The sequence below is a fragment of the Macaca thibetana genome, chromosome 15 (assembly GCF_024542745.1).
Source record: "Macaca thibetana thibetana isolate TM-01 chromosome 15, ASM2454274v1, whole genome shotgun sequence".
In the NCBI taxonomy this organism is placed as follows: domain Eukaryota; kingdom Metazoa; phylum Chordata; class Mammalia; order Primates; family Cercopithecidae; genus Macaca; species Macaca thibetana.
Genome location: NC_065592.1, coordinates 14,333,166 through 14,357,577, shown reverse-complemented (window position 1 = coordinate 14,357,577; position 24,412 = coordinate 14,333,166). Strand labels below are relative to the sequence as shown.

The 24,412-nt window shown below is 53.9% G+C and overlaps 1 protein-coding gene across 3 annotated transcripts in view; it reads left to right on the top strand.

The window, feature by feature from the left end:
• Positions 1-24,412, top strand: part of NEK6 (NIMA related kinase 6) — a 984,684-nt gene that overhangs the window by 926,117 nt on the left and 34,155 nt on the right. For all 3 annotated transcript variants that reach the window (XM_050760617.1, XM_050760619.1, XM_050760618.1), the window contains 3 exons: positions 10,575-10,715; positions 11,986-12,048; positions 20,012-20,122. In XM_050760617.1, coding sequence (XP_050616574.1) covers positions 10,575-10,715; positions 11,986-12,048; positions 20,012-20,122 — 315 coding nt within the window. The remainder of the gene's footprint in view (positions 1-10,574; positions 10,716-11,985; positions 12,049-20,011; positions 20,123-24,412) is intronic.

Genomic DNA, 24,412 nt, shown 5'->3' with positions numbered 1-24,412 from the left:
CTATCCTGAGGGTCAGAAAATTCTTTCTTACAGTGAGCCAACATTGCCTCCCATTTTGGTCTTAACTGTGTTTCAGTCCCTTTCAGCGTTTGGGAGAACACTGGCTTCTTAACGCCTGCCTCACGCTCTCTGTAGATACCTTGGAGAACCGGGCAGCCTTCAGGAGCTTTTCTGAAGGTGACTTCTAGGTTTCTGAACTGCCTCGTGCACCCCATGCTGCCCGGGCCTGGCACTCCCTCCCTGGCCCCTCTTCCAAGTGGGTGCAAATGCTGCTCCCTCTGGGGAGACCTCCACCTCCACCCTGCTGTCTGCTCTGGGGCTGCCCGCACACCTTGTCCACACACCTGGGTGATGGCCGTGATCACATACATCTCACTGGGGCACTAGTTCCTGGGTCTGCCTCACTTTCTAGACAGAGAGCTCCCCTGGAGCGGGGCTTCGCTGGTGGCACCATCCCACGCCGGGCACAGAGAGGCCCTGCATGCTCGCTGAGTTAAGGAACTGTGGATGCGTGTGTGGCGTAACCACGTAGGATGGGGCTGTGTGCAAGACACACTCAGGTCTGCTGTTAGGCAGCACACAGCCTCATGGGAGAGAAAGATAAGGAACTGAGCAGAAGAACCTTGCGGGCCTGGGGAGCCCAGCACGGCACCTGATCCGGGGCCAGAGACACGTCCTCACGGAAGCGGCATGCAAAGGCCTGGAGGGGACAGAGAGCTTGTCTGGACAGGCTGACCGAAGCCAGATCCTGGAAGGTCCTGTGGCCAGCTTAGAATGATGAGAAGTTCTCTTACGTGGTGTTGGCTTTTTGTCCAAAGGATGTGAGACCTAAATTCAGGGGAGGCTCAGAGATGGCCACCCTCCTGAGCCATGGAGGTCTTGGTCATAGCTTCTTATTAAGCCTCATCCCTCTTGGAAGACTTCAGATTGGCTGATGTTTGACCTCAATGGCAAGGTCGCCATGTATAGTTGTACAGGTTATGCACTGCACAAAGCTTCTGGGCTAAGGAGGCAGATAGGTCTGAAATCCTTCTCCTGTGCTTGCATTATCACCAAGCCATGCTCCGTGGTGGACAGCTACATCAGCCCAAGGAGGGCAGTGATGCTGCAGATTCACACAGAGGCGACACGTGAGCTAGTGGACGCTGCGTTTGTGTGTGTCTCTGGTGGGGGGGTGTGTATATGGATACACACAAGCATGCAGAGGGTCCAAGGAGCATCTATGCTATTTTTACTCATGCAAGGGCCCGTTTCCTAGGTAGAATTTGGGGAGGCAGATCCCAGAAAGCTGGGAAGCCCCAGGACACTGTGGGTCCAGAGTCTACCAGGACATGGTGCTGATGGCTGGGGGCAGCAGGGCCTCCTCGAGTAATGTAGCAATTTGTCATATTAAGTCATTCACTAACAATTGAATCCCCCTTGATTAATCTCCCAGAATTAGCCAGTTGCATTTCGAGCAATTAGGGTTAATTACAACCTCATTTGGCAGAGGAGAGGGCCCCGTAATTATTTCACGAACAAGGCGAAGAGGCGGTGGGCTGCGGTGGCGGCGTTCACGACGTCTCGTCGCACATGTTGGAGAGGGTAATGACATAGTTAAGTGTAATTAGATACGATTACTCAGAGCTGGGCGGCTCTGGGCAGCGGCTGTCGGGCAACGATGCCCCCAGTCCCACCAGCATCTGGCTGGGTTTGCAGAATGGGGACGCAAGGCCACCCATGTGCTGCGGCAGCTCCAGGTTGGGATGGGAATGGAGGACTTTCTCCTCGGCTCCTGAAGCCCTGGGGTAACACTGTCTGGGGAGACATCCTGACCGTGTCTCGTCTGTTTCAGGACATAGAAACACCTTGAATTAATGGGCCAGGCATTTTCCTTAATAGCAGGAGGCACCGCTGCTTCCCTGAAACCGTCCTCAGAGGAAGGAGCCGGGCTCAGAATGCTTTGATGTGGGCCAGGCTGGTTCCGTACCCAGCTCTCCATCTCTCATTAGCCGGTGAGACTGGGAAAGCGACCTCTCTGAGCCTCAGTTTCCTCATCTATAAAATGGGATAATAATATTATCTCCCTCATGAGGCGGCTGGGAAGACTAAGCGAGATAGTTACTGTAAACATCCAACACGGCACCTCACGTCGTGGGTATTGAGGAAATGTTATGTCATGGATCTTATATTTTAAAAATCATTTCTGTTTTCATAGCTAAAGACCTCCGAGCTGGATAATACCCCCAGTGTAGAAAGAAAGAAACTACAAACACCGGAACTGTGGTTTTTGTTAACCTTCTATGCCCGAGGCTAGTGGCTTGTTCTTTTCAGGAAGCTTTCTAGCCTTGAGAGCCAGCAGCAGTGAAAAAATATTTGCTGAATGCGGCAGAACCATATATGAAATTCATATATACTTAGGAAAGCTGAACATGCTTGCTTTTATAGAGGTTTCTAATGAATGAATGAATGGAATTGAGGAAAGAAGCTTAAAAGGCCTCATGCTTTTTAGATTTTACCAATTTGCTGCAGAGAGCTTTCATTGGGAATGAAGTGTAAGCCTCAGCTGACACACTATGAATCACGTGAATTTCCAAGAAGGGGAAAGGTATTCTTGCCTGAGAAAGCCCCAGCTAATGTGTCTTCTGTCTGGAAAGTCTTTGCAAACCCGCTTGGGATGTGCCAAGTTCAGTTATATTTGGGCGCTCTTCCAAGAGAACTTTTCAGGGGATGGGGTCAGCTCTTTCTAGGTGTGCATTGCAAGGGCCGAAATCTTTGTCAAAACCTTCCCAAAGCAGTGATGCTAGTTGGTTAAGGTTTAATGACCAAATATCAACAGCTATTAAAATTAAGTTAGTGGAGCCAGGCATGGTGGCTCATGCCTGTAATCCCAGCACTTTGGGAGGCCAAGGTGGGTGGATCACCTGAGGTCTGGAGTTCAAGACCAGCCTGGCCAACATGGTGAATCCCCTTCTCTACTAAAAATACAAAAATTAGCTGGATGTGGTGGTGCTCACCTGTAATCTCAGCTACTCGGGAGGCCGAGGCATGAGAATCGCTTCAACCCGGGAGGCAGAGGTTGCAGTGAGCCGAGATTGCACCATTGTACTCCAGCCTGGGCAACAGAGTGAGACTCCATCGCAAAAAATAAAAATTTAAAAAAAAAAATTCCGTGTCTGCTAACTGTTGTCAATTCAGCAAGCGTTTGTTTTGTTTCTGCCATGGGAGGTGCCCAGTGCCTACCTTTGGGGGGTTCCCAGTCTACTGAGAAGCTCTTCGTGGAAGCTCCCCGGGAGGGATGGACAGATGCTGGGAGAGCCCAGAGAATGGGGAGGCCAGTTCTGCTAGATGGATGATAAGGAATTTGTGGGGGGACAGAGAGAGGCCCCAGACCTGAAGGTGCATGGTCAATCAGGTTAGAGAAGGTGTTGAAATACCCATGCTTAGATAAGGTAAAAGAATAGTGTTTATGAAGGTCTCAAATCCATGCTATCTCATTTGAAATTGAATCTGTAGCAGATGAGTCCATTATGGGTTTTCAGGTGGCAAGGGGGTGCTTGGGTTGGGTTCTGGATTAGATCACTGGTGGCTTGTGCTCAAGGCTCAAGGAAGGTGAAAATAGGGAGTGAGGAGACCCCTTCTTCACTAGGCGACATGATGCCTCATGGGGCTGCAGCACTGGGGGCTGGACATGGGGAGAGAGGGTTCCAGAGACTTACAGGGGAAAGCAGCCACACTTGGTAGTGGAAGGGATGAGGGAGAGGGGGTGTCGGGGTGGCAGCTGGATCTCTTTGTGGTTTCGTCCTTCATGTCTTTGCTTGTGAGTCATTGGACCTGGTTCCAGATCATCTTTCGTATGTTTAAGCTTAGCCTTTTCCAGACTCAGTTAATGAGAATTGTCCCGGGGGAACCACAGTGATTTAGATCGTTTTGGGTTTTGTTATTAGGAATCTTCCATATGATGGGCATTGGCTCACTGATCCCATGAGCCAATGGCCCACGGAGTGCGGTGCAGACATCTAAGCTGAGCCAGTAATGGTGGTGGTTGTACAAACGGCCCAGTGCCTGGGACTCATCTCATTTAGTACTCCGGCCGACTCAGAGGAGTTGCTTATTGAATGCTCCATTTTGCAGGGAAGGAAGCTGATGTCATAATCTGCCATCGCGCCATCAGGGGGCAGAGTTGGGATTGGGTCCAGGCCTGCGGGATCCCACGGTGCCCCTTCGGGCAGCTAGGTTCTTCAAAAGGGATGACTGGCTTTGGGTCTGAAGTTAGCCGGATCGTGAGGAGCTGAGCTGGACTGGCCTCGGAAGTCTGACAATGTGGACTCTTTGTAAATCGTGCCCTTTTGTGCAACACAGATTTAAAATATATCACTATATACGCATCTACCAAATCCATTAGAAGTTCCTTACCCACGGTGTCAGATGTCTTTAAAGGTGAAATTCGTTTATAAGAAATGTCATCCTGATGAAGTGTGCTTTTTAAAATCATAGAAACGGTTGCCTTAAAATTAATGATGCATTGCAAATATCAGGGAAAAAAGACCCATCCAGTGTAAAGATGATTAAAATTCAGGTCAGAAGTCTGACTTAGTCAGGCTAAATTTTTTAATGAGATTTCAGAAAATTAATTGGGCGAATGCATTTTTATTCTTTATAGCATGTAATTTTATGCTCCTGTTTAAAAAAAAAAAAAAAGATTTGTCTATGGCTGAGGCTGATTGTGGTTCAAACATTTTAAACTCAAATTAGCGCAGGGTGGGGGGTGTTTGTGGCCTAATTTGATCTGACTTGGAGGAGAGAGCGTGGGTTTGTCAGAGCTTTCTGGGTGAGGGTAGCTACAGTGGTCTGAGACATTGTCCCCGCCCCCCAGTCTCCCAGTCATGCCTTGCCTCTTCCTGAGAAAGCCAGCGACATTTCTTGGGAGGTGGGATTGGGGTGGTGGTGGCTCCGAGACCTCAGCCGTCTCATTGGCTCCTGCTCACCAGTTTCCTGCTGCTCCCCAGGACCCTTGTTCCAGTGGTCCCTCCATCCTCCTCCTCTCAAATCCCATGTGCCTGCCCCAGGCAGCTCAGGCCTCCTGCCTCGTGCCCACGGTGACAGGCAGCACAGTGAGTGGTGATGCTGCAGGGTTAGCCTCCCTGTCCCCCAGCCCCTCGACCCGTCTCCTCTGCCTTTGTGGGAGAGCAGAGGGCCCCCGCGCCCTGGCGGAGGGGCCCGAGGAGTCAAAAGTGGTCTCTATGGCGTTGCCCCACAGCGCAGCCCTGGAAGGGAGGCTGAGGGCCGCTCTTGCCTAGCACGGTCCCTTGACAAATGGTCCTGGGTGACAGAGTCGCAAGGTTGTGTCTTTTACCCGTCCGCAGGTGCATGTCAGCCCCACGGCCTAACTGCAGCCCCCAAGGTTACTGCCAGCCCCCGGGTCGGTAGACCTCCGAGGGGTGGGAACGGCAGGGCGATGATATCAACAGCCGAGAAACTGCGGGCTTGTCCACTGCTCCCCAGGGAAGCAGGTGCCACCCCTAGGCTCATTCGACAGATAGCAGCACAGTCACCGTCACCACAGCAGCTGGAGAATGACATGTCCCAGCACCTAGTGCCAGGCCCTCTTCCAAGAGCTTGCATTCACTCATCCATGTAACCCCCAGCAGCCGCCTGAAGGGGATACTGTTATGATTTCAACTATACGGAAGAGGAAACTGAGGCCCAGAAGGCTCACCCAAGGCCCACAGCCAGGAAGTGGCGGAATTGAGGTTTGAGCCCGTCTCCATGCGCCAGCATTGGAGTCTCAACATCAGAGCCAGAGCAGTGGTTACCCCTCTGCCAACTTGTGCCCTGGGGTGCGGTTGGGGGTGTTATTTTCCCCAGAAGCCAGAACAGGGTTTCACACAGAGCAGGGACAGTGAGCAACAAAAACCAGTTTTCTGGGCTGGGTGCGGTGGCTCACGCCTGTAATCCCAGCAGTTTGGGAGGCCGAGGGTGGTGGATCACCTGAGGTCAGGCGTTCAGGATGAGCCTGGCCAACATGGTGAAACCCTATCTCTACCAAAAATACAAAAAAATTTAGCCAGTTGTGGTGGTGGTCGCCTGTAATCCCAGCTACTCGGGAGGCTGAGGCAGGAGACTCGCTTGAACCCGGGAGGCGGAGATTGCAATGAGCCGAGATTGCGCCACAGTGCTCCAGCCTGGGCAACAAGAGCAAAACTCTGTCTCAAAAAAAAAAAAAAAAGCAGTTTTCTGAAAGACCATCGAGGTGGTCGGTCATTAGTCAGCAGTGATCACATTTGGGGCCACCCTGGGCACACTGTTCTGGGGCCAGCCCCATGCCTGTCTCGCAGTTTAGAGCCGCACAGACACTTATCACCAACATCATCTCCCGGAGTCCTCAGAGAAATCCTGGAGCCAGTGTCCCTGTGTGTGGATGACCAGCCCAGGATCACTTGGCTGCAGGGGCAAAAGTGGAACTTGCGGGGGGCTGACCCAGGAGGGGAGGGAGGTCTTGGAGGTGGCAACAGAGAGCAGCCAGGCCTTCCAGGCCAAGAATACAGTTCACCCTTTCCCTTCTGCTGAGAACCCCCAGGTGCATCAGGGCCAGGACTCTGCCACCCAGGCAGCTGCCCCCAGGAGACTGGTGTCCTGAGGTGCCCCACACCTGAGCAGAGGCCACCCTGGGAACAGGGTCCCATGGCAGCCCTGGGAGTGCAGTGGTGTCCCAGAGCCTGCTGGACCATGCCCCTAACACACGTGCTGCCATCTAGGAAGCTGCCCCACCAGAGGAGCTGGCCTCTAATTGGGTTGGATGGGCTCTGACAAGAAATGCAAATCTGGGTCATCCATATGCATGTGAACAGCTGGAGCCTCAGCCACCTCCACCCACATCCACTAGGAGCTTTGACCCCACTGTGGAGCTGCACAGTGTAGCTTCCCAGGACGGGCAGTGTTGGGAACCCCGGCCAGACTCCCACTAGTCACAGTGAGAAGCCTGGTCTCCCCAGGGCAAAGACCCTCTGGGATCACTTCCTCTAAACCCTTCACTGTGTCTGGGGGAAACTGAGGCCCAGGAGGGGAGGGAGCCTACCCCCATCACTGGCGGTGCAGCTGCCTCTAGATCTGACAGGGAGTTCCACCCTGTTTCCTGGTTTGCGAGATGGGATTCATAACTCTTGCTTCATGAAGCTGTTAGGAGTTTGGAGACATAGAGCTGGCTAAGCAGCTGGAAGCTGGCACATAGTAGGCGTCTAATGCGCACCACCTCATGGTTATTTTTATGAGTACGTGCGATTCCTCTGAGTGCTCAGAAAGCTGCCCTGGCTGTTTCTGAGGGTGTGTGATTTCAGCTGCATTCCTAGAGGTGATGGCGTCTGTCACAGAGTCCCACTGTGCGCCAGGTCGTGTCGGGCGCATTCCATGTGTCATTCCACAAACATGCTCCAAGCAGTTGCTCCGGGCAGGTCAGAGCCTCAGTGCAGAGGACGTGGAAGGGACTAGACGGGCCCGCTTTTGAAGAGGCTGGTAGCGGGGCATGGGTCAGGGCTCAGGTAACTGAAAGAATGGAGGCTGGAGCAGGAAGTGGCAGTTCTGGCCGCTCAGGGGGTCTTGAGCGAAAAGCCGAGAAGAGATCTGAGCTGAGAGCCCACCCCATATGGAGCAAGGGTTTGGGCACCACAGTCCCCAGTCCTGGGGTCACATCCCAGCTCTGCTGTTCTTCGCTGCCTGATCAGAACAGGTCACTGCTACCCCTCCAAGCCTCAGATTCCTGAAATGGGGACAGCAGTGAGGCCTACTTATAGGGTGGTTCTGAGTACCCAAAGAGTTGGCGCATGGGTGGTGTCTGCACACAGCCCAGCATGCAGTAGGCACTCAGGGATGCCTGCTCTTCTTAGGTTTGCGCTCCGTGTACAGGTGTATTTACCCAACAGACATTGGCACTTGGTGAAGAACTAGAAGTACCATATGACCCAGCCATCCCATTACTGGGTATATACCCAAAGGATTATAAATCAGGCTGCTATAAAGACACATGCACACGTATGTTTATTGCAGCACTATTCACAATAGCAAAGGCTTGGAATCAACCCAGATGTCCATCAGTGACAGACTGGATTAAGAAAATGTGGCACATATACACCATGGAATACTGTGCAGCCATAAAAAAGGATGAGTTTGTGTCCTTTGTAGGGACATGGATGCAGCTGGAAACCATCATTCTCAGCAAACTGTCGCAAGAACAGAAAACCAGACACCGCACGTTCCCACTCATAGGTGGGAACTGAACAATGAGATCACTTGGACTCGGGAAGGGGCCTATCACGGGGAGGGGGGAGCGGGGAGGGATTGCACTGGGAGTTATACCTGATGTAAATGACGAGTTGATGGGTGCTGACGAGTTGATGGGTGCAACACACCAACATGGCACAAGTATACATATGTAACAAACCTGCACGTTATGCACATGTACCCTAGAACTTAAAGTATAAAAAAAAAAAAAAAAACCCATCATCTTCCTCTTCCAGCAGCCCTCCAGGTCGGGTCCCCCAGCAGGACCCACCATGAGAGGTAATTAGGCCTCGAGGCTTCAAAGTCAAGGTTGGCCCAGCCCTCACCTTGCTGTGTGCCGTGAGGCCTGGACTCCCATCACTCACTCCCACAGGAGGGTGTTCTGTAGAGTTCCCTCAGCCAAATCTGGAAGAGAGATTTTCTTTTTTTTGAGGTGGAATCTCACTGTCGCCCGGGCTGGAGTGCAGTGGCACGATCTCAGCCAACTGCAACCTCCGCCTCCCAGGCTCAAGCAATTCTCCTGCCTCGGCCTCCCTAGTGGCTGGGATTTACAGGCACACACCACCACCCCCAGCTAATTTTCGTAGTTTTACAAGCATTTTTGGGCCAGGTTGGTCTCAAACTCCTGACCTCAAGTGATCCGCCCACCTCGGCCTCCCAAAGCGCTGGGATTACAGGCGTGAGCCACCGCGCCCGGCCTGGAAGAAACATTTTCACTTTACTTTTTTCCCTGCTTTTCCAGTGACTTTCTGTTTCTCATTAAGTCATGATTCAGGGTCCCAGAGTAGGGATCACCACATAATCAGGTTCCCCTCAGGCACCCTGGGAGAAGGACGGAGGAGAAGTCGATGGACCCAGCTTAGACCTGCCCAGGGAACGTGCCCCTGCTCCGCAGCCATCTCAGGCTGAGACCCAGGTGGTCCAGCCAGCAGTTCCTGGTGTTTCCGGGTAGGAAAGCAGCTGTCAGAAGGACCAGTCCTGTAGTTCTCGGTTTGGTCTTGATTCCTTCCGCCAGGGTGCTGACGCCCAGAGACACCTGGTGCAGCACCCAGCTCAGTGTGACCCTCAGCAAAGACCCATTTCATGCTAGAAAGTTGAACTGCTGGTTCCTGCTTCAGTTGGGGCAGTGGCATGGAGCTGGGTGATGTGGGCATGGCTGGGCCCTCTGGGCCTCAGTTTCCTCATCGGGCAAATGGAGACACAACAGGGCCCATCTCACCGTAGGGCAGCCCAGAGATGTGGCATCCTCTCCCCTTGTCTGTCTCCTCCTTCCCTGGCCCAGGGTTGGCGCCCCCTCCTGCCTTTTCCTGAGAGCTCACTGCACAGATGTCCCGGGGCCCTCCTGGCCACTGCAGCCTCACCTGGAGGCTCCATCCCTGGGGAGGTCCCAGCGCAGGATCACGTGTTCCAACGCTGGCCCCTGCTGAGTCTTCGTGGAGCTCTAGTTTCTTCCCGGCACCCTAAAAAAGTAGTTTATTTAAAGCATGGGCTCAGTGTGTAAGGCCGCACATTTTTTTGAGTGGGGGACAGAGTCTCCATTACCCAGGCTGGAGTGCAGTGGCATAATCTCTGCTCACTGCAACCTCTGCCTCCTGGGTTCAAGCAATTCTCGTGCCTCAGTCTCCCGAGTAGCTGGAATTCTAGGCATGTGCCACCACACCCAGCTAATTTTTGTATTTTTAGTGGAGACGGAGTTTTGCCATGTTGGCCAGGCTGGTCTCGAACTCCTGACCTCAAGTGATCCGCCTGCCTCAGCCTCCCAGTGTGCTGGGATTACAGGCATGAGCCACCACATCTGGCCAAAGCTACAAATATTAACCTGCGTTTTCTTGTCTGAGATGGGGAACGGCTGTCCCAGGAGGGGAACTTACCATTTCTTACAATGACCTGGGGCATTTGGCATGGTGGCCATGGGCGGGGGAGACCTGACCTGCACCCAGCTTGCTGGACCCCAATTTGGGCATCAAGGATTCAGGAGAGGATGAGATGGGCAAGGCCCCTGGTCCCACGGAGCTAACCCCCGGGGATGGGATTCAGCGACAGCAAACAAGCAGTCAGATAATGAAGGCGGTGATAAGGGCAGTGGGGAGCGTGAACAGCCTCAGTTTTTCACCTGCAGTGGGGGTCCTTAAGGGGAACCAGGGACCCTGTGCAGAAAGCCCCTGGGGGTGCGCCTGGGAGGCTCTGAGAGCAGGGTTGGCAGCAGAGTCCCTCCTTCACCTTAGAGGGTGCTGTTGGGGTGCTGGGGCTCTAGGGGTCGTCCCCAGGCCTCTGCTCCAGCCTGGCTGCTCACGGAGACCCTCTGTCCCCTCTTCCAGAGGCACCCCAACACCCTGTCTTTTCGCTGCTCGCTGGCGGACTTCCAGATCGAAAAGAAGATAGGCCGAGGACAGTTCAGCGAGGTGTACAAGGCCACCTGCCTGCTGGACAGGAAGACGGTGGCTCTGAAGAAGGTGCAGGTGAGCTGATGACCCATGGGGTCAAACCTGCATCTCTGGAGGCCGTCTCTGCATCTGGACGGGGTGCCCGGGCCAGTCCCTTCTCTCTCCTCCTCTGTGAACGAGGGAAACAGCACCCAACCCACTGGGTTACAGGGAGAACCAGGTAGACACCTGTTCACTGTGAACCCCAAAGGAAAAGAAAAACAAGCGTGCATTGAGCGCCTGCTGTGTACTGGGTCATGCAAGGAGCACATGGAGCCTGGCAACAGTCCCGTGGGTGGGGACTGTCATTTCATCTCTCAGATGAGGACAATCTCTCAGAACACCCCAGGGTCCCAGCGTGTCACGGGGGAGCTGAGGTTCAGACCATGTCCACTCATCCTTGTACCTGTGCTTGCTCCACAGTTGTGGGCTTCCTGCCTTCTGCGTCCCTCCTAAATGGAGGAAGTAGATCAAGCGGCAAAGTCAGGACAGGAGCCATGTCCACGGGAGCTGCTGGGCCCATCTGAACACGGCTTTGCTGGAGGAAATGGCTTCAAATCCTCCAGCAAAGCTTCCCAAGCCCCTTGATTTGCTTACTTGTCCTTAAAGAATGAGATTGAGAGCCTGGGCAGAGGAGGCCCGGGAGAGAGAATGGCGTCGGGGAAATTGGGAGAGAACACCAGTAGCTTCAGGGCACTGGAGGAGCAGCGGGGTCCTCTGACCAAAAAAGGACCAGTTTTTCTCTTGATTTTTTTTTTTTTTTTTTTTTTTTTTTGAGACAGAGTCTCAGTCTGTCACCCAGGCTGGAGTGCCGTGGTGTGATCAGCTCACTGCAACCTCCGCCTCCCGGGTTCAAGCGATTCTCCTGCCTCAATCTCTTGAGTAGCTGGGACTACAAGCACGCACCACCACACCCAGCTAATTTTTATATTTTTAGTAGAGACGGGGTTTCACCATGTTGGCCAGGCTAGTCTCAAACTCCTGACCTCAAGTGATCCACCCATCTCAGCCTCCCAAAGTGCTGGGATCACAGGTGTGAGCCCCCATGCCTGGCCCTCTCTCTCGATCTTCTGGGGAGGGGCTCACCTGAGCTCCCTGTCTTGATTCTTTAGTGCCACGATGGGTTTTGTGGTGGGACAGTGCTGGGGGACCCACAGTGAGTAAACCTTACAGGGGCTGGGGTGCGGGGGGGTCCCTCGGTGAGGAGGTGGGAGAGCCGGGACTGGAAAGCAGACCCCGTAGCCCCCTACAGGGGCTCTGGACACAGATTGTAACCACTCTGTTTCTCTTTTTCCTCCCGCCCAAGATCTTTGAGATGATGGATGCCAAGGCAAGGCAAGACTGCGTCAAGGAGATCGGCCTCTTGAAGGTGAGTGCCCGGGGCTGAGTGGGAACCTCGCGTCCTCGGGGAGGTTCTGGGGCACCGGCTAGGCCACATCATGTCCATCACTGCCCTTGGGTGCCAGGAATCCGCAGCCCCTGCTAAGTTCGCAGACGATGGCTTTCTAGGGGCAGTGGCTGGTGAGTTTTCTCATGGCCAGGCAGGAGCGGCCTCTGCCTCATCACTCTGCCCAGCCCTCGGGGTCTTTCCTCCTTGCTGGACGCCCCTCCTGCTTGTACATGGCAGTACCCGGCATAGAAGTCCTTCCCCCCAGGGCAGCCCTGACCCTGCCTCCCAGTGTTCTGTGGACCAGGCTTGGCCAGCCAGGGGAGGAGTTCAGTGTGGGGGTCACATCCAGACTGCAGCTTTTCTGGCTCTGCCTCTGTCTCCATGTCTGCCTCCCTCTTTTTCTCTTTCTCATCCGTCTCTCCTCTCAGCCTTTTTCTTTGGTTTTTATTGTTGTTGTTGTTGTTGTTTAAGAGGCAAAGTCTGTTGCCTGGACTGGAGTGCAGTGGCATGATCATAGCTCACTGCAGCCTCAAGCTCCTGGGCTCAAGCAATCCTCCCGCCCCAGTCTCCCAAGTAACTGGGACCACAGGTGCTTTCCACCACACCTGGCTAATTTTTATTTTTTATTTTATTTTATTTTATTTTTTTGGACGGAGTTTCACTCTTGTTGCCCAGGCTGGAGTGCAGTGGCACAATCCCTGCTCACTGCAGTCCCCACCTTCTCGGTTCAAGCAATTCTCCTGTCTCAGTCTCCCGGGATTACAGGCACCCGCCACCATACCCAGCTAATTTTCATATTTTTAGTAGAGACAGGGTTTCACCATGTTGGCCAGCCTGGTCTCGAACTCAGGTGATCCATCCACCTCAGCCTCCCAAAGTGCTGGGATTACAGGTGTGAGCCACCACGCCCGGCCACATTGTTAATTTTTTGTAGGGATGAGGTCTCCTTATATTGCCCAGGCTGGTGTCAAACTCCTGAGGCCTCAAGCAGTCCTCTCATCCCAGCCTTCCAAAGTGCTGGGATTACAGGCAGGAGCCACTGTGCCCGGCCCCCAGTGAAACATACTGGATTTGCTCGGCAGTTTCCAGCAAAGTGGGATTGCTGGTGGCAGGGATGCCTGCTGAAGCCACAGCTGCAGAATTTCAGATTAGCAGTTTATTCTACCACACCCTACCCTGTTTTCTCAGGCCTTGGCCCTGCCCTTGGGGACTTCCAGGCTGGTGGGGAAGCAGATGGTGACCTTCCAGGGTGATGCAGATTGACTGGTGGGCCAGGAGCCCCGGGGAAACCCACTTCCTGAGCGGGTCTTACAGAGGCCGGGGCACCATCCCAGAATCTGGAAGGCCGAAGTGAGCCTGCTTCCAGGCACTGCAGCAGCGTGGATTATGGGAGGTTGGGGAGACAGAAAGCCGGACATGGCGGCAGGGCCAGATACACACGCAGAACCAAAGGGGAGCCCCTGAAATGGCTGCAAGCTGGGGGCCATGGCGGGGTGTGAGTTGTGAGTGCCTGCTCTGGTGGCCCCCGGCCACAGTGGGTGATGGAGTCAAGGCTGGAGACAGGAGATGTCCTTACCGCTAACTATTATAGGTCAAAAAATATCCCTCGAAAGCATTGTTTAAATGTTTAAGTAATGGTCAACTTGCTGCCACTTACCCAGCCCTGATCACCCATTGCCCTCTCCCCACCTTGCATGCCTTTCTCCCCAAGTGAGGGAACCCGCAGGTGAGCATGCTGAGCACAGCCTGGTCTGGTCCCTGGTCACACAGATGTGCCATCGCAGCTCCTGCCTTGCAGGAGCCTGAGCCTGGCGTAAGCCCACCTGGCCGCGGAGGGGATTCTGCCCCTTCCCCAGGGCTGTGGTGCAGCCAAAGGCGTCAAGCCTGGGTTCAGAGGACACACCCCTCGCTCACTAGCTGTGTGGCTGCGGGCCAGCCGTGGGCCTCTCAGGACCTCAGTTTCCTCATCTGTAAAGGGGGCATGATGACAACAGGCATGCTGGAGAAGTCAGTGAGGAAGCACGTCTGACGAGCTCAGGGCAGCACTGGTGTGTGGTACCCTCGCCGTCCAAGGCAGCCCGGTTGTCATGGTTACCACCTCTGCCCGCCAACGCCAGCCACTTTCCAGAACACGGGTCCCACTCCTCGGGTAGCCCATGGGAAGTCAACAGGATGTGCCGGGGCCCGAGGTGCTTCCTTCAAAAAACAAAAGGAAACATGGTTCTCGGAGGGGTGACTAGTTGACATATTATATCATTCATGCCAAGAACCCAAACCCAAAACCTCTCAAGTGCAGGGGGCTTGTCAGCACCACTGCCAAGCGTGGCACAAGAAGGCGGGTCGTGTGGAATACAGAAGTGTGTTCATTCATTCCGTGCAATTTCTGAGCACCACTGAATGCTGGACACCAGGATGCAGCCCAGTGGGGAAGACAGATCATAGACAGACACTCTGTGTTACATCCGAGAGGGCCTGGAGCTTGTAGCAGAGCCCCTGATGGCAGAGATTCAAAGGACAGGGACCCTTACTCTCAGCTCTCCCTCCCTTCCCTCTGGCCACCACCACAGCCAGGCAAGGCCCAACCACGTTGCGTCTTTGCAGCACCTTCCCTGTCCCTGGCCCAAGTGTGTCCCCTTCCAGACCCACCTGGGCCCACCAAGAGGCCACAGGCTGTGAAGTGGACCCCGTGTGGACCAGGTTCCAGACTCAGCTCAGCCCCTGCTGCTGTGGACCCGTGGCTGATCCGTTCTCCTCTCTGGACCTTGAGGATTTAGCCCAATGGATGTCCAGAGCCTCTTTCTGCCTGTGCCTTTGTCGACTACCTGGGCATTTAAGGGAGCCCTTCCTTAACCCCCTGCCCTCAGACCTGTAGGGAAATGGGGGAGGAGCCTCCCTCCTGCCCTCCCCAGGAACCAGCACCTCCTTGATGGGGCTTTACTTCCTACCCAACCCCTCTCATTTCTCCCTTGCTAGAGAAACTGTCATGCCTGGACTGCCGATGACCTGGGCAGTTTTTGGGGAGTCCTCCCTGAGAGGGTGTGAGATATCCTGGTAACATCATGAGGTGAAGTTCAAGAGGAGGGTGAAGGAGCAGGGTGTTCCCATTTATCCTGGTAGCAGCTTGTCCACGCCGTAGGTCGTGTCTTAGAGATTTGAAAGCACTTTCAACTTGCCATTCACTTGCTTTGACACTTTTTTTGGTAACTGAAAAACATGTCTATGGAGCGTGATGTGTGCTGAGGGCAGCGATGCGATGGCCAGTGTTCGCGCAGGACGGCCTTCTCAACACAAAATCTGGGCAAAAGGATTTTCCTATTTCTTTTCTTTTGTTTCTTTTTTTTTTTTTTTTTTTTTTTTTTTTTTTTTTTTTTTTGATACAGGGTCTTGCTTTGTCACCCAGGCTGGAGTGCAGTGGCGCGATGTCGGCTCACTACCACCTCCGAGTAGCTGGAATAGCAGGTGTGCACCACCACACCCGGCTAACTTTTGTATTATTTTAGAGACGGGGTTTCGCCGTGTAGGCCAGGCTGGTCTTGAACGCCTGACCTCAGGTGATCCGCCTGCCTCGGCCTCCCAAAGTGCTGGGATTACAGACATGAGCCACCACGTCTGGCCCACCTTTTTAAAATTTCCGTTTTTCTTTTAGATTCAGAAGGTACACATGCAGGTTTGTTACGAGAGTGTATTGTGTGATGCTGAAATTTGAGCCTCTGATCCTGTCATGCAGATAGTGAACATCGTACCCAATAGGAAGTTTTTCAGCCGTTGCCCCACTCCCACCCCCTCTTGTAGAGCCCAGTATGTCTACTGTTTCCATCTTTATGTTCATGTGTACCCAAGATTTAGCTCCCACTTATAAAAGTGAGAACATGCAGTATAGATGTGTTTCTATGTTAATTCTCTTAGGATAATGGCCTCCTGCTGCATCCATGTTGCTGCAAAGGACATGACTTTTATTCTTTTTTGTGGCTGCATGATATTCCGTGGTATACATGTACCACATTTTCTTTATCCAGCCCACCATTTCTGAGCACCTAGATTGATTCCATGTCTTTGCTATTATGAATAGTGCTGTGATGAACATACAAGCCCATGTGTCTTTTTGGTAGAACAATTTATATTCCTTTGGGTATATAGCCAGTAATGGGATTGCTGGGTCAAATGGTAGTTCTATTTTTAGTTCTTTGAGAAATTTCCAGACTTCGTTCCATGGTATCTGAACAAATTTACATTCCTACCAACAGCATACAAGTGTTCTCTTTTCTTCGCAACCTCACCAACATCTGTTATTTTTTGACTTTGTAGTACTTGCCATTCTGACTGATGTGAAATGGTATCTCATTGTAATTTTTTTTTTTTTTTTGAGAGTGGGGCACACGCTGTCATCTAAGCTGGAGTGCAGTGGTGTGATCACGGCTCACTGCAGCATCAACCTCCCATGATCAAGTGATCTTCCGGCCTTAACCTCCCAAGTAGCTTGGGCTACTGGCCTGCTCACGAAGCCCAGCTAATTTTTTTTTTTTTTTTTTTTTTTTAGTGACAAGGTCTCACTATATTGCCCAGGCTGTTCTCAAACTCCTGGGCTCAAGCAGTCCTTCCCCTTCGGCCTCCCGAAGTGCTGGCATTATAGGCATGAGCCCCTGCACTCAGCCTATTGTGTTTTTGGTTTTTTTTTTTTTGAGACAGAGTCTCTCTCTGTGGCCCAGGCTGGAGTGCAGTGGCTGAATCTCAGCTCACTGCAAGCTCCGCCTCCCGGGTTTACACCATTCTCCTGCCTCAGCCTCCCGAGTAGCTGGGACTACAGGCGCCCGCCACGTCGCCCGGCTAGTGTTTTGTAATTTTTAGTAGAAACGGGGTTTCACCATGTTAGCCAGGATGGTCTTGATCTCCTGACCTCGTGATCCGCCCGTCTCGGCCTCCCAAAGTGCTGGGATTACAGGCTTGAGCCACTGCGCCCGACCCTATTGTGGTTTTGATTTGCATTTCTCTGATGATTAGTGATGTTGGGCATTTTTTCGTGTTTGTTAATTGCTTGTATGTCTTCTTTTGAAGAATTACTGTTCATGTCCTCTGCCCACTTTTTATTTTATTTTTATTTATTTATTTTGAGACAAAGTCTCACTCAGCCACCCAGGCCGGAGTGCAGTGGCATGATCTTGGCTCACTGCAACCACCGTCTCCCGGGTTCAAGCGATTCTCCTGTCTCAGCCTCCTGAGTCGCTGGGATTACAGGCACCCGCCATCATGATTGACTAATTTTTGTATTTTAGTAGAGACAGGGTTTCACCATGTTGGCCAGGCTGGTGTTGAACTCCTGACCTCAGGTGATCTGCCCACCTCGGCCTCCCAAAGTGTTAGGATTACAGGCGTGAGCCACCGCGCCCAGCCTGTTTACTTATTTTTTATTTTTATTTAGATAGAATCTCGCTCTGTCACCCAAACTGGGGTATAGTGGCGCAGTCTCAGCTCACTGCAACTTCCGCCTCCCAGGTTCAAGCGATTCTCCTGCCTCAGCCTCCCGAGTAGCTGTGACTACAGGTGCCCACCACCATGCCTGGCTAATTTTTGTATTTTTAGTAGAAATGGGGTTTTGCCATGTTGGCCGGGCTGGTCTCGAACTCCTGATCTCAAGTGATCCGCCCACCTCAGCCTCCCAAAGTGCTGGGATGACAGGCGTGAGCCACCATGCCCAGCCTCCTCTGCTCACTTTTTAATGTTTTTTGTTTGTTTGTTTGTTTTCTTATTGATTTAAGTTCCTTATAGATTCTGGACATTCATAGTTTATGAATGTTTTCTCCCATTCTGTCAATTGTCTGTTTACTCTGTTGATCACTTCATGCAGAAGCTCTTTCATTTAATTATGTCCCACTTGTCAGCTTTTGGTTTTGTTGCAATTGTTTTTAAGGACTTGGTCATAAATTTTTTGTCAAGGCTAACGTTGAGAAAGGTATTTCCTAGGTTTTATTCTAGGATTTTTATAGTTTGAGGCCTTACATTTAAGTCTTTAATCAATCTTGAGTTAATTTTTACATATGGTGGAAGGTAGGGGTTCCGTTTCATTCTTCTGCATATAGCTAGCCAGTTAAGTGAGTAGGGAGTCCTTTCCCTTTGCTTATTTTTGTCAACTTTGTTGAAGATCAGGTGGTTATAGGTGTGCTGCTTTATTTCTGGGTTCTGTATTCTGTTCCATTGGTCTGTGTATCTATTTTCGTACCAGTACCATGCTGTTTTGGTTACCATAGCCTTGTAATATAGTTTGAAGTCCAGTAATGTGATGCCTCCAGGTTTGTTCTTTTTGCTTAGGATTGCTTTGTGTGCCACCTTCTGAAGTCCAGTCACCCTGTGTAAATTACTGACATTTGTTACTGACCAAAGTGCTTCCACAGGGGAGCCTGCTGCTAAGATGGCAACAGGGCTCCCTCCCAGCCACCCCTGGGAACCAGGATTGAATGTGCCGCACCTGTATCCAGAGCTATGCAGGGTGCCTGGTTCCTTGGAGTGGTGTCTAGATGTTTACTGACCCCTGGCTGGGGGCAGGCAGGGGCCAGCACACCCACCTCAGGGTCAGACCTTGGTCCAGAGCAGGGGCTTGAGGACTCGGACAGGCAGTGGGCGCCATAGCAGAGAGGGATCAGTCTCTGGGGGGACCTGGTGAGAGGACGGACACATGGGGAGGAGCTGGGGCTAGTGGCTGAGCCCACTCTGGCCCCCAAGGACCTGAGCTGGGGCCAGTGGCTGAGCCTGCTGTGGCCCCCCAGGGTCCACACATGGGGGGCTGGCTTGGGGAATGAATTAATGAATACGGGCTTACATGGCTCTGTAACATCTGCCCAGGCTCCCCTCATTTTAGAATCCATGGATGGGCACAGTGCATCCTTCTTCCAGCCACTTCCGGGCCTTTTGGGAAATGTGCTCACTATCGGCCTCTGGTGGTCGGCTGGTGTCTGGACTAGTCTGATCACACCCACACCAGGGCAGGATCTGAGAGAGCAGAGTCCCCTCTGCTCTCTCAAATCCTGGAGTCACTTCGATATAAACAGTCAGCTTTGTTATGAACAGATGCCAGGGGCTCCTCTTAGCCTAGCAGGGCCTGACTTCCAGCCAGAGGGGCACCGTTCTGTCCTGCTCCATGCTCCAGCTCCGTGCTCCACTGCAGCAAACATGCAGGCTATGGTGCGAAGGACAGAGGCAGGGTCTCAGCATGAGCAAATCAGCTGGGCGGCTCTCATGCCTCCAGGGATTTTTTTCAAGATTTCACAAGGGCCGGGCATGGTGGCGTGCAGCCGTAGTCCCAGCTGCTCTGGAGGGTGAGGTGGGAGGATCGCTTGAGCCTAGAAGTTCAGTTTCAGCCTGGACGACATAGTGAGATCCTATCTCTACAAAAAATATTTTTGCAAAAAAATGATTTCCCAAGAGACAGGTCAGGGATTGAGAGAGTGGGAAGGATGAAGGGAGGAGACGATCCTTCTGAGGAGCACCTGCAGGCTGGCCGTGTCTGAGCACAGGGCACCGGGACAGAGGTGGGGCCCGATGCCGCCCTCAGGGTCTGGTTGGTGAGGAGGAGGGGGAGAGTCCTTTCCACAAGCCCATGCTGAGTCTCACGTAGCTGTGCAGCTGCCCTGGTACGCATTTCAAGAGTGTTGACCCATGTCGTCTTCACAACTAGGCTTCAAACATGACTTCAGTTTTACAGATGAGGAACATGACTTCAGTTTTACAGATGAGGAATCTGACCCTCGGGGAGGCCAGCTGGCTTTCCCAGTGTCACCCAGGCCTTCCTGACTCCCCAGCACAGGCCTTTCTTTCCCTGGGACCCACCTCTCTAGCAAATGCCAGGGCCTCAGTGACCGACCGGGTGCCAGCAGGGTGCCGGTGGTTGGGCAGGCGCTGGGTCTGTCCCGTCTTCACTGGTGCCCCCTCCCCTCTTTCTCTCCTCATGCAGCAACTGAACCACCCAAATATCATCAAGTATTTGGACTCGTTTATCGAAGACAACGAGCTGAACATTGTGCTGGAGTTGGCCGATGCGGGGGACCTCTCACAGATGATCAAGGTAAGCACTTGGCGGGTGGGGGTGCTGGGGCTGCACAGCTCTGGAGCCAAAGGTGGCAATCTGCCTTCAGCCCAGTCCTACAATGCTCTGCCCTTAGCCAGAGGCGGCCGCCGGGGACCCTGGGCGCCCCTGCGGATGCCCACAGGCCTTAGCTGCGGTCTGGTGAGGGCCGCTCAGGGCCCGTCCCCAGCTGCTGTTGCTGGAGGCCTCTTTCTTTCCATTGGCCTCAGGGAAGCCCAGCTCAAAAGAGCCCGTGTGCAAAAGCAAGGCGAAGGTGGCGCCAAGACAGGATGGTGGCTGGGAGGGGGCAGCCATGGGCAGAAGGAACCCCTCTGGCCACCCCCCATGCCCCAGCCTGTCCGCAGGCACGTGAGCCACTTCTCCTGTCTCATAGAAGGAGCAGGGGCAGCACCCTATTTGGTCCGACCCCAGCTCTTGGGAAAGCGTCTTGTAGATCCCCACTACCTCATTTTACAGGAGAAAACTGAGCCCAAAGAGGTTAAGAGACTTGCTTGAGGATACCCAGCATTGTGGGGACAGAGCCATGCCTGTGGCCCAGGTCTCTTCCTGGCCTGGGACCCTTTGGTGGACATGGTCCAAGATGACTTCCCCAGCCCTAGAGGGGGAACTCCATTTCCATGTTCCAGCTGACGCCCAGGCCTGGGGTCTTCAAGAGATTGAGCGATCGTTCGAGTCACATGGGCAGGCTCAGCGCCAGGGCTGGCTCGTGCTCCGCACCCCTACATACCTCTCCACCTGCTTCACCCCGCTGCCCAGGGCACAGGGCGGGGTCCACCGTGAGTCTGCTGTCCAGGACCACTGCAGCTTCAGTGAAAGAGCAGCACCTCCTGCCAGCCACCACCCAGCACAGTACGCTCACGCATCCCTCACCAAGTCCCCGCTGTCCTCAGATAGCAAAGCTCAGAGAGGTCTAGTCTCCTGCCCAAGGCAGCTAAGCCTCTACGTGGAGGCCCCCAGGCCTGCCTGACCCCCAGGCCCAAACCCTCAGTCCCTACTCCACTGTTCCTTAGTGGAGGTCCTCACAACATCCCTACTGGCTTGGACCTCAGTCCCCGGGGCCCTGCTGTGGCCCCATCACCTCTCTCCTCTGGATGCAGCCTGTCTGCTCCCAAGTGAGGCTGGGCCCCACTCGAGCGCCTACCCTACTCACAGCCGTGCGTGGAAACGGGGCTGGATGTGGGTTCTCTGTCTTTCCCATCAGGCATTGGGGGTTGAGCAATTGCTTGGTGCTCTTCTGAAATGTGGCTCCTAGGAATATAGGCGTCACTGGGAAGTGGCATTACTTGAGCTGTTATCACCTGCTCTTACATTTCCGTTGACATATTAATGCCTTTGCAGGGATGTTAATCTGCACACAGATCCCTGGTGGGAACAGATGTGCTAGATCATGTCTTAGCTCTTCCTCTCCCCCGTCCCCGCTTTACTTGTTTCTCCTTCACACATTCCCTTGCTGAACACAAGCATCGTGCATCCACCGTGTGTCACCCTCGTGCCAAGAACTAGGGATGTCACCGGCATGGCTACTGCCCTCAGGGATCCCGGATTCTAACAGGAAGACCCTCGAACGAGTAGTTAGGAGCCAGTGTGAACAAGCCATGTGCAGGGCCTGTGGGAGTCAGGGAAGCCTTCCTGGAGGAGGTGACATTGAGCTGAGCCGTTAGGGGAGGCAGGCTGTCCAGAAGCAGGAATGGTCCAGCAGGGATGGGAAAGGGAAAGGGGAGCTGAGATGGAAACCACCGGATCATGCAGGGCCTCTCACTCGAGGCTCGGGATCCGGGACCAGGCCCTAACGTCAGAGAAGCTTCCTAAGATTCATGGCAGGGAACAAACATGGTCAGCTTTGTGTTCTAGAAGAAAGACTGGAGGCTGGGTAGGAGAGGTGAGGGCGGGGACGGAGGAGGAGCAGGAGGTAAAGGAGAGGCCTCTCCCGTGTGGCAACACGGGAATGCAGCCCATGGAGAGGATGCCTCACCCTCTCAGCCCCAGTGGAGCCCAGACACTGTGGCCTCTCAGTCCGTGGAGTGGGCCTGCAGTCAGACAGGCAGATGGGGGGCTGAGGCTGGGCAAATCCCTCTTCCCTGAGCCTCAGTTTCCACCCTGTCCCTGGGAACTCTTGGAGGGAGCATGGTGGGAAACCCAGGCCAGATGCAGTCTCCTTCAGCAGAGAGAGAAGAGGAGGTGTGGGGGCATTCTATCCAGCATCCCTCCTCTATGCCAGGCTTGGGAGGGGGTGTCCCCTTCCTCTTCACCGCTTCCTTGGCTTCCCCAGAGCCAACACTGGCTCAGGGTTCAAGTCAGTCATAAACCCAGTGGGATTGAGTCTAGGATAGGTGTGGCCTCAGTTTCTGAGCAGCCACCTGGTCCACCATGCCTTGGGTCCCTCCTCCTCCCCTGGCATAGTTCCCCCTACCACAGCCCCCACCTCTCCCCCCCAGTGTCCCTGCCTGCTCCTGTTCCCTCCAACCCAGCTCAGGGGCCCTCACCTGCAGAGCTGGCTCGGTGCAGCTGCCAACAGGGGAGGCCTGGCAGTGCAGAGACCCACCCGAGTAAGACACGTCTCCTGGATGTCCTCGGGCGGGTCCCTGTGCCTCAGTTTCCTCATCTGTAACATACCAGCACAGTGTCTGGGGCTTGGTGGGAGCTCGGTCCCCCTGGTTCTGCCTGCTCTCAGGCCACCTCTGGGTTTCCAGAGGAACAGGGGCCACCGCATGGTCGTTCCACTGGCCTCAGAGGCTGTCAGGCAGCAGGGCTTGTGTCCCGAGAGCCTGCAGCCTCAAGGGCTAAGCTGCGCCATCACAGCCATGGTGCCCGAGTTATTTATGAGGAAGAGTGAAGCTAGGAGCTGCCTTAGCCCCAGAACCCACCAGAGACTCTGCACCTCCCTGCTAAATGTCAGACAGTGCTTATAGGACGTGACATTTAGAAAATCACCACTCTCGGCCATGCGCATCCCTGCTTAAATGCTGTAATGAGGATTCACTCACGTCACAGCGTGAATAACATCCCAGCCTGGCCTGCCGCAGGCCTGGAGGTGGCCCGGGGTTGGGGTCTGTGCTGACACCTGGGACGGCTCACCAGAGAGGTTCTCCCAGAATTGCACCTCAGAACGGCCTTGAGGGGATTTATGGTGAGGCCAGGGGTTCCTGCCTGCGACTGTCCCACTGTGGGAAGCACCCAGACCTGGGTCCCAGCTGGGTGCCAGGTGACCTTGGGCATGTTCCTGAACCTCTGAGCTCGGTCTCCCATATCAATGGTTACTGGTGTTAATAGAAGTGAGCTAAGGGGGCCAGGCGTGGTGGCTCACACCTGTAATCCCAGCACTTTGGGAGGCCAAGGCAGGCAGATCACCTGAGGTCAGGAGTTGGAGATCAGCTTGGCCAACAAGGCGAAACCCCGTCTTTACTAGAAATACAAAAAATTAACTGGGCCTGGTGGCGCACACCTGTAACCCCAGCTACTCGGGAGACTGAGGCGAGAGAATTGCTTGAACCTGAGAGGTGGAAGCTGCAGTGAGCTGAGATCACGCCACTGCACTCCAGCCCAGGCGACAGAGGGAGACTCCATCCCAAAAAAAAAAAAAAAAAAAGAAGTGGACTAAGGGCTTGGGCTTTCTCGGTGGGAGGCTTTCTCGGTGGGGTTGAGCTGTGTTTCTGCCTCTTTCTGTGTGACCCTCAGTTTTCTTTCCCTGGCTGTAAGATGGGCCCAGCCCTCCCTCTTAGGCGCGGCGTGGTGGCCACACCCTGCAGGTGGTCTGAAAGTGCCAGCCCAGGTCTTTCCTCCACCCACGCCCCTTCCCAGGCCAGTGTGTCCTGGTCAGTTCCCAGCTTCCCAGCACCAGAGCAGCTGCCCTGACCATCAGGCCCACAGCGCCGCCTCTGCCTGCTTTGGGGAAAGATGGTTGCTTTGAAGCAAAAAGCCCCTGAACAAAAAGCTGGTTTGCAGGTAGCTGGTGAAGTCCTGCCCCACCGCCATGGGCCTGGCATCCGAGAGCCACCCCCGTCTCGAGCTGAACCGTGGCTGTCACATGCTCTGGGCCTGCCCTCTGCAGGACCTTCTGTTACGTACGGCTCACTCAGTGCGGCCGGGGGCCTTTTGTTCTGGTTTCTTCCTGGATCACTAAATATGTTTTCCCAGGCAGTGAAGCAGAGTGACCCCGGGTTCCATTTGAACGTGTCCAGCCCATTTCCTCAAGGTTCTCGCCACGTTTGTTAAGAATTGCAGTGCGGGGCCGGGCGCGGTGTCTCACGCCTGTAATCCCAACACTTTGGG